Source organism: Pempheris klunzingeri, chromosome 2 (assembly GCF_042242105.1).
Source record: "Pempheris klunzingeri isolate RE-2024b chromosome 2, fPemKlu1.hap1, whole genome shotgun sequence".
NCBI lineage: Eukaryota > Metazoa > Chordata > Actinopteri > Acropomatiformes > Pempheridae > Pempheris > Pempheris klunzingeri.
This window is the reverse complement of record NC_092013.1, coordinates 29,748,527-29,758,930: the sequence shown is the minus strand read 5'-3', so window position 1 is coordinate 29,758,930 and position 10,404 is coordinate 29,748,527. Positions and strand designations below refer to the sequence as shown.

Below are 10,404 nucleotides of genomic sequence, written 5' to 3'. Positions count from 1 at the left end.
ATGGTGGTGACCCATCTGGCTCTGGAGCTGCGTTTCCAGAGGAAGAAGCTGAGGGGCTTCTCGTGCAGACTGACCCGTTCGGTCCACGGCTTCCTGTCAGAGAGCTCGTGGATCATCGCAGCCCAGATCCTGCTGCCGTACCTGGTGTCCGGCCTGGGCATGGTGGCTGCTGGGATAGTCATGGATATAGTGCAAGTATGGAAAAAAAGAGTGCTGTGCATGTGAGATGACATGATGATACCAGTGAGTGTTGTTTGTGCACTAACGCTACATGCCAGACTAGGTGTGTGTGACCCAGAAGAACAACATGTCTGATGATATCTGGCTCTTTATTCACACAGCGAGGCACACGGCAGCATCACAGAGCCACCTAATGGCTCTCAGCCTGCTGGACTGCTTGAAAATACCTCACCAGCAGTACGACATGACAGACGCCCTGAATTATGCGGCAGGTCGACCACCCACTAGCTGAAGCGTAAACAGGTCAGATAGATCAGGTTTCAGGGGGATACGTGGAAATGTCCAGGCCCTCATCAAATCAATCAGCGCTCCCTGCTCAGACTGTTCTAATGCCAGAGGTGGCTGACATTGTTTGACATTGTTACTTCTTATGAGTTTAACATTATTAAAAAAATCTGCTGCAGTAATCTGCCTCATCAGTGGGGGTGTGTTCTGATCAGATTTGACTGACAGATGTGAGGGAGTGCTGGGAGCTCACATTCAGACGTTGCTGTATTTGTGTGGTGGAGCGAAGCGCATGACTTCACTAGTTTTCACGAGCCCACTTCAAACCAATGAGAAATACTCAGACAGAAAATCTCCCATGAGATAACTGAGTCTGTTTTAACTTTGGTAGAAAATGTTGTGTTCATGTACACCCATATTGCCCAGAGTTCGAAGCTGATTGAGGAAATTGGTTGTCAGAGCCTTGAAGAAGGCCTCAGGGATCATTTCCTACATACTTACTATACTCCCTATATGAAACTGACATTTGCAGTGCACTAGAAACTGCCAGAGCAGCTGGTGAACAACGTGGTGCATCTAGCAGCTAAAGAGACAAATATTTCCATCAGGAGGTGGTGGAGACCAAAATCAGAGCTAAAAGAGAGAGAGAGCATTTGTTTTACATTCATCGGGTGGCCGGAAACTGACTGATCATGCTGCCCCAGAACAAGGTTCAGTGAAGAAGTACTAAATTACAACACAAAGCTAAATGTCCAGTGAACGAAACATTTCTTGGCCGTGTCCGACGAGCTCGTTAGGAGCAGACGGTGCGTTCAAAAGCCGCTGTGGTGTCTTTCAGCACTGGGAGGTGTTCAAGGAGATCTCAGAGGTGTTTATCTTGGTGCCAGCCCTGGTGGGGCTGAAAGGGAATCTGGAGATGACATTGGCATCCAGACTGTCGACAGCAGTGAGTGGATACACACACACACACACACACCAAAAAGAGATGGTGATTATTAGAGTATCTTAAACATTTACAAATAATTTACAGATCATTTTTGTAGTATGACGCTGTCCGCACACATGGACACCAAGTTGGCTGATTGTGTAACTTGGATCCAAAAGGATCCCTACAGAGATAGACCTGTAGGATCCTTTTGGTTTAACCACAAACAGCCGTTGTATCTCTGCACACACACCAGACTACATTCACAAAAACACACTTTTTTTTACCTCACTGAAAACAGGACTCACATGAACCAAAAAGCAAACTAACCCATCAAGGCAGCAGTACAGCAGCAACTCCTGTGTTCTTTAACATGTAAAAATATGGCCCAGGTTTTAGAAAAATACAGAAATGACCCTTTAAAAGTTGTTCCCACTGCCATGTGATTGAGAAATGTGGTGATGTGAACCTGTTTCCGTCCACAGGCCAACATGGGGCAGATGGATGAGGCCTGGCAGCAGTGGAGGATGGTGTTCTGTAACCTGGCTCTCATTCAGGTGACACACTGCTCTCCGGCCTATTAATAACACACTACATCTATCTCTGCTAGAATGTCTCCCATCTTAAACACCTCACTAATGCCTCTCAGACAATTAGAGACAGGATAACTGCTGGACATGGTTTCCAAATGGTGGTTGTGTTGAGATATTGGAGCATAGAATCAAAAACTGTGCTGATTGTCTGCCATTGTTGGCTAAAACATTCTTTCTACCAGGTAACTGCATGTTGTACATGCAGCAGGGTGCATTATAAATACAAACTAGCTAATGCAGAAGTACTACCATTCCTTATTTCTCAGTTATATTTCCCCATGTTCCCCAGTGTTGCAACTCAATTGTGAAGTGAGCAGAGTGCTCTATGATTGATGTGTGCCTGTGCAGTGTGTGTACCCATGTACAGGCATACCAAGTGCTGGTGAGGTTAATAAAAGAAGTGTAAGTGAAGTGACAGATTCACCTCCAAGACTGAAAAAACTGTTCAGAGAAATCAGATGTTCAGATAGAAAATGTAACAGGTTCAGGTAACAGGGACGGGGGGGCAGACTGGTCAATAGATTCATTTTTAAAGTGGAAAAAGGAGGGCACTCAAGAGATGGACCTGAGACGTGATCAGGTGCAGCATTTTACTGTCTGATTCACTGTGATAACATTCATTTTTCACTTGTATCAGATCTGAGATGAGTCATTAAGCCAGTTTCTTACTGTGGACAGTCGGTTATACAGCGTGTGTGGGTGTGTTGTCGCATCTAAAACAGTAACAAGCTGGTTGTGTGAAATCAAAGCAGCCTTTTCATATATGAAGTGTCACATTTCACAGTTTGGTTTGCACCCTGGGGTCTCTCTGTGTGGACTTGTCATGTTCCCCCTGTGCTTGTGTGGGATGTCTCCAGGTTCTCTGGCTTCCTCCCACAGTCCAAAGACATGCAGGTTAATGTTTGACTCTAATCCACCTGTAAGTGTGAGTGTGAGCATGAATGGTTGTCTGTCTCTATGTGACCAGTCCAGGGTGTGTCCTGCTGCTCGCCCGAACACAGCTGGGAGTGGCTCCAGCCCCCCCACGACCCTGAAGGAGCAGTGGATTAATAGATGGATGGATCCTCCACATGAGTCCACATTATACATTTCATAGTGTTTTTTTTCTAAAATCTATTTAATACTGGACTTGTGTGGAATGTGTGTGCACTTTTCCATATTCCACACATTTCCCTCTCTTCTTCTTCTTCTTCTTTGTCTTCCTCTAAATCTTTTGTCCAGTCGGTGTCTGTTTTCTCTGAGACAGGCAGAGAGACAGGGTAGGACACAGTGAAGACTGATGCCCCTCTGCCCTGTCCTGCCTCCCCAGGTCCAGGCCACAGTGGTGGGCTTCATGGCAGCGGTTGCGGCAGTGGGTCTCGGGGGTGTCACCAGGGGCAAAGTGGACATCATCCAGGCTGCAGTGCTGTGTGCCAGCAGCGTCACCACAGCGTTCATCGCCGCGCTGTGTCTAGGTCAGAGTGGGACGGAGACACAGCAGAGCTTCATGTGTCGTTTCACTTCTGTTGTCAAGTCTTCATCTTGTGCCTTCAGGTCTGGTGATGGTGGCCGTGATTATTGGATCCAGGAAAGTGGGCATCAACCCGGATAATGTGGCCACGCCCATCGCCGCCAGCCTGGGAGACCTCATCACCCTGTCGCTGCTCGCCGGGATCAGCAGCCTCTTCTACAGTTACAGAGGTCAGAGGTCACACATCACATCACAAACACCCCATGAGTCCCAGTTGGTGGGTGTCCACACCTCTGATATGTGTGGAGACTAGTTTAATGATCAGAGGGGGACACCTGGTCTAGATCGGCTTCTGTGGTATTAACCATGATCAAAAGTCTGCACATGGACCAGAATGTGGTGAGTGGGGAGTATTTGTGCCAGCAGAGGGCAGCAGAGTCCACCACTCAATCTTTGAATGCCATTTCTATTCAGAAGGCCTTTTCTGTGTCATATGAAGAGTGTAATCAGAGATGTTTATTCTGTGTTGCCCTCCAGACTTTTGGTACCTGGCTGCTGCTGCCTGTGGCTTCTTCCTGCTCCTCATCCCAGTGTGGGTCATTGTTGCCCGTCGCTCTCCACCAATCAGAGAGGTCCTAAAGTCAGGCTGGCAGCCAGTCATCCTGGCCATGTGCATCAGCAGGTGAGCAGGTGACCTGTGGCGCTGTGGCTGCCACCATCTTACCTCTCTGATCACATAACATATCATATCACATATCAACACATCCAGTGGATATAAAAAGTCTCCACAGCCCTGTTAAAATGCCAGGTTTGTGTGATGTAGAAAAATGAGACCAAGATAAATGAAGTGAAAAACAAACTGAAATCTTTTAGGGGGGGAGTAAAAATAAAAAACTAAAATAATGTGGTTGCATAAATATGCACACCCTTAAACTAATACTTTGTTGAAGCACCTTTTGAGTTTACTACAGCACTCAGCCTTGTGTGTGTGCACACCCTCTTATAACTGGGGACTGTGTTCAGAATGAACCAGTCACATTCAGAATCATGTTAAACAGGAGTCAGTACACACCTGCCATCATTTAAAGTGCCTCTGATTAACCCCAAATACAGTTCAGCTGTTCTAGTGGGGGGCAGCATGGTGGTGCTGTGGTCAGCACTGTTGCCTCACAGCAAGAAGGTTCCAGGTTTGGATCGTTCGTTTGAACCCGGGCTCTTTCTGTGTGTGTGAGTTTGCATGTTCTCCCCATGCTAGCGTGGGTTCTCTCCGGGTACTCTGGCTTCCTCCCACAATCCAAAGACATGCACATTGGTTTAATTGGTGACTCTAAATTGCCCGTAGGTGTGAGTGAGTGGTTGTCTGTCTCTATATATGTTGGCCCTGTGATTGGCTGGTGTCCAGTCCAGGGTGACCCCGACTCTTGGCCGAAGTCAGCTGGGATTGGCTCCAGCTCCCCCGCGACCCTGACGGATAAGCGGTGTAGACAGTGGATGGATGGATGACATTTTCTTAGTCGTAAAAGCCATGGTCCGCAGAGAGCTTCCAAAGAGTCAGAGGGATGTCATTGTTAAAAGGTATCAGTCAGGAGACGGGTACAAAAGACTTTCCAAGGCATTAGATAAGGACTGGACGTCCCTCCAAAATTAATGAAAGAAAGAAGAAAAGTGGTCAGGGAGGCTGCCAAGAGGCCTGCAGCAACATTAAAGGAGCTGCAGGAATTTCTGGCAGGTACTGGCTGTGTAGTACATGTGACAACAAAGTATTAGTTTAAGAGTGTGCATATTTATGCAACCACATTATTTTAGTTTTTTATTTTTACTCCCCCCCCCCCCCTAAAAGATTTCAGTTTGTTTTCACTTGAGTTGTACAGGTTATAGGTCACATTGAAGGTGGAAAAAGTTCTGAAATTATTTATAGGAAGGTGGTAGGCAGGCAGACTCAAACCTGGCATTTCTTATATCCACTGTATGTCTGATTTCTTTCTGTCTTTAAATCTTTCACTTACATGTGACCACAAGCTTTTCCTCTTCCATTTTAATACAGTCACAGAACGCCTGTCTGTGTCTGTGACAATGAAAATGAAATTGGATTGTTACATTTTCATTTTTACTGGAATAACACATGCATGTATGGGAAAGTATGATGCTACTGTGGAATTAGATTTTTAAGTTTCCGTCATTATTATGATTACTGTGTGTTGTCCTCTCCCCAGTGTTGGTGGTCTGATTCTGGATAAGACAGTCAGCAACCCGAACTTCGAAGGCATGGCAGTCTTCACTCCAGTCATCAATGGTGAACAACTCTGCCAACAGGCAACACGCTGAGCTCCTTCTGCTGGAGCTCTCAGCTGCATCTCATGGCCTTCACTGAGCTTACTCACTTTGAGCTGTTGGAGTAGTTTTTGAATATTGGGCTGTTTGTGTCGACCCAAAAATCAGCTTTTTTAAGGTGCACGAAAATTTCAAGTGACTAAAATTTCATCAAATGGCACAATTTGGTATTGAGTTGCTTCTAAGATTCACATCTTTAGTCATAACTTGTCATGAGGAATAAGCCTGAAAGGGTCCTTTTGCTTTTGATACTTTCAGTATATTTTTTAATGATAACACTTGTGTACCGTTACATCAGTAATACTTAGTTGTACATTTGAACAGTGATATTAATATTTTTACTTCAGTAAAGCCTACAGAGACAGACCGGCTTGGAGTGACTGACTGTTTTAAGAGGTACAGTCAGCTCAGAAGTAACTCTGTTAAACCCCACTAAGCACGGCACACACAATGAGGTTGTGTTGTGTCCCAGTTTGTGGCATTTCTTCCACATGCTCTGAGCAGAGAAATAACCACTGACATGTTTTCCTGAGGGAGCAAGCGGAGCTGGGATTTGGGGTTATAGTGTTTCAACAGTCATAATCTTTGAAGACTGGCATTTAAGCTTCATAACTAGCTTCATTATTATCAATAAAAAAGCCACATGCCAACTGATGTCATGTGGAAGTTGTTGGAGCATGCAGGCGCCCAGCAGCTAATCCCATTATCATTTAAAAGAGCCTCAAATGTGAGCTGTTAATCAGTCATGAAGTTTTAAAGTGCCGCTGGAGTTGAGCAGTCTCCTCCTTGTCAAAGGGACCTCAGAGAGGCGCGTAGGGCCAGATCTTCACCGATCCAAGCTAGCTGCCCACAAAGCAGCATACTAAGTAGAGAGGAATAACAATGGTCTTTACATAAACCACAGGCCTGATCAGAATGCCAACTATGCATCCACTGGCTCCCGTCTGTGCAGCATCTCTGCCAGCCTCAGAGCCACCAAAGACTCCTGTATGTATCACAATCCAGACCAGGAAGCACATTTGCATTCCAATTCAGCGCTCGCCCCTCGTGTCTGTTGACCAGAGACCAGGAGCGGAAGCAGTACTCAGGTCCTTTACTCAAGTAAAAGTAGAAATACAGAAGTGGAAGAAAATACAAATAGAAGTCTGGATTTCAACAGTGGACAGAGGAATGAAATAAGAACAAAATGTACTGAAAGTGTCAAAAGTACTGACGGTACAGAACAGCACAGTGTTTCACCTTCCGAGGTTTAGCATTGAAAATCTACTGTACTGTAAAGTACTGTCCATTTACTTAACTACTGTACTTTCTGTATTTCCATCTTATGCTACTTTCTACATTTACTCCACTACATCTCAGAGAAAAATATTTCTGGGTTTTAGTCATTTATCTGACAGCTGCAGGTCCTCTTCACTGCACTATGCTAAGATTTTACACGTATGATGAACTTTTAAACATAACAGTGCATCATGTGTTCTAAGTTCAGGAAACACTCTGAGCAGCCACTTTTAAGCACAGTGAGCACCTTAACTTTAACTGATACTCCTACTTGATAATACTCATGTACTTTTGGTGCAGGACTTATACTTCTAATGGAGTTTCTTTTTCTTGGTGTTGCTATTTTTACTAAAATAAAGGATCTGTATTCTGTTACCTACAGCTGTCAAATGAGTAAAAACTACAACATTTCCCTCTGAAATGTTGTAGAGTAGAAGTATAAAGTAGCATGAAATGGAAATAATCATGTAAATGTACTTAGTTACATCCACCGCTGCCAGAACAGCCCCTGTCTGCTCTAAAGGATCCATGTGCTCCAAAGCTCAGGGAGCCAAGAGGTTTTGTTCTGCTGCTAATGAAATCAGCCTGGGGGGGCGGCGGTGCTACAATGAATGCAGTACAACATCCAGGTCGCCTTTTCCAAACCCAAGAGGTCCTGTTAGGGATCACTGTCGAGTAGGTTTCAGGCAGAATTACTGTTTGGACAGTGACTCATTTCTCTGAGAGTCTTTCCTCTCATTTTCTACTGAGTAGTCCGGTAATGATTTAAGATGATGAGAGAACAGCAGCAGGTAGGAGGCGGAGCGACGAGAAGTTCACATCAGCTAACGTTAAAACATACTGTGAAACGTTCAGCGCCATGCAGGTGTATTTTTTTATTGTCTTCCTCCTGGTTGTGATGAATGTTAATGACAGGACTGATCGGTGCCGAACCTTTCCGTGCAGGTGTGGGGGGAAATCTGGTGGCCATCCAGGCCAGCAGGATGTCCACCCACCTCCACTACTGGGGTGTCCCTGGAGTTCTTCCCTTTAAAAGTGTGAGCTGTCCTGGACCCTGTGCTACCTTCTGCTCCCCAGGTCAGGCACAAAGAAACCAAAGTGTGGCCCTTCACCACAGATTATCAGTCGAGAAGTCATTACCAGCTGACCAACAGTCTTGTTAAAGCCCATAAAGCAGGCTTTAGCTTTAGTGTGGTTGGCAACACGGTCTGCGGCCTGCAGTCTGTTTTAGAGAAACGACTCCATGAGAATAAGGCTGTTTCCCAAGTTGTCAAACTATTCCTTTAAAACCAGCACAGAGACGTAAACTAAGTACAGTTTTGACAACAGTTCAGAGGGAAACATTGTGCTTTTTACTCCACTACATTTATCTGACACTCATACATACAGCACCAGCTAGAATACTACACCTTTTACATAAAAACATATGGTATGCTGATACCAATCTACTCAGTAGCACACAATGTATCTAAAATTGGCTCCAAAGTCACTCTGCATAATGAGTACTTTTGATACTTGAAGCACATTTAGCTGATAATCCTTCACAAGTCGTTCACTTGTGACAGAGTATTTCTACACTGTGACATCTCTACTTTAGTTTGAATCAAAGATCTGAGTATTTCTAAAAAAAGTACCGATCATCTCCACCACCGTCTCTTCTGTTCACAGGATCTTCAACTAGCTGATGGCAGTTTATTTGAAAGCATTTATGATGACATAACCCCTAACCCAGTAGCTAAAGGAAACTCCAGAACAGCTTAGAGGTGAAACTGGACACGACTCATTCTGTGTTTATCCAGATGTGAACTCCAAATCAGCCAGAGTCCTGGTCCTCCTGGTGGTCCCGGGTCACCTCCTCTTCCTGTACACCATCCACCTCCTGCAGGGGGGCCATACTGCCATGACGCCCACCTTCATCATGTGCTACCTGTCTGCAGCTCTGCTTCAGGTCAGTGTACTGTGTACTCTTATGCGACTCACTCAATCTTCCAAGACAACCTTCCAGAGCTCCAGTTACTGTCACTGTCCAGGTGGTGATTCTGCTCTGCCTGGCCGGCCTGATGGTGCAGTGGCTGTGGCGAAGGGGACTGGACCCGGACAACTTCTCCATCCCCTACCTCACGGCGCTGGGTGACCTGCTGGGGACCGGCTTCTTGGCTCTGAGCTTCCGGCTGATTCTGATGGGCAGCTCTCCTGGGACTGGAGGGTGACACGGACACCTGAATGTACTGTTCTCTGTATGCGAGAGGCTGAAACACACTGCAGAGTCACTGGATTTAAGAGGGAAGTACAGTGTTAAAGCTGTGCCTCAATACTGAGCGCCTGGTGGGACATGAAGATATATTCTGGAAAGCACATAAATTATTTAGCAATAATTACATTTGAGCAAATAAAAATCTATTCCGTGCTCAACTGTGTACACAAAGATTTACTCTTCTGCTCTCCAATTCCCTGTTTTGTGATTTTTGTTTGCACAAATCAAATTATTTTTGAGTGATAAATTCTCCACACACAATACAACTTATGTACTAAGAGAAAAGAAAAACAAACCATTTTCTGTGCTCAAAATGTCCCTTTGTGCTCAGGACTGAGGCACAAACATTTCAGCGTCGATAGGGGAAACAGTGGAAAGAACCTGGGTGAAAACAGGAAAGAATAAGTGGAGGAAAGTGTGGACGTTTTTGCACGTTGATCTCAGTATTTGCCAGCTCACTGTGGTCACTAGTTGTTCCCTGAAGTTGCACAGATCTCAGCACCAACACCGCCCAGCTCAGCTCTGTAGAAACATCCACCCAACGTGGTCACAGGTGGGGACGCTGTAGATCCACTGTGCTGTTCACCGTTGGCACATCTGTACACCTATCGTCAGCGCTTCAATGTTAGATGGCAAATGATTGTATTAAGGCAATAATAATAATAATTACATAGAACTGAGTGTAAATGTATATTAAATCAGATGCTGCACTGTCTGGATGAATGTCAGGTTTTGCTGTGTTCATTTTATGTAGCTCTGTGCCTTTAAGCCCCAATAAGCCTTCAGTTCTCCGACGTGTTCCAATGAACTCTGAGTTTGGTCTTTTCAAGTTTCTACTGGATATTTTATTTTGTGTGCAGCACAGTGCCACCGACTATAACCTGTTGTACCGAACTGTCTCTGTGTTAGTGTGTGTTCCAGGTGTTGACGATACAGCTGTTTCTTTGTGCTGTTTTTGTGAACACATGGTTTAGTACAGATCTCCGTGTTCAGTTGTTTCATATATGCACTTTTAGAAACATGCTTGTCTTTACTGATCTGAACATAGCAGCCAAAGATGGTGATAATGTTTTCACAGTGACATCAAGCTTGACTGGACTCACATTTG

The 10,404-nt window shown here is 45.1% G+C and overlaps 1 protein-coding gene across 1 annotated transcript; it reads left to right on the top strand.

Annotated features, from left to right (window-relative positions):
* On the top strand, positions 1-9,252 carry LOC139209621 (solute carrier family 41 member 1-like). Its single transcript, XM_070839410.1, has 10 exons — positions 1-195; positions 1,304-1,411; positions 1,876-1,947; positions 3,293-3,437; positions 3,517-3,663; positions 3,971-4,115; positions 5,647-5,726; positions 7,988-8,119; positions 8,842-8,990; positions 9,073-9,252. The coding sequence occupies exons 1-10, from the start codon at positions 1-3 to the stop codon at positions 9,250-9,252; spliced, it is 1,353 nt and encodes a 450-aa protein (XP_070695511.1).
* The last annotated feature ends 1,152 nt before the right edge of the window (positions 9,253-10,404 follow it).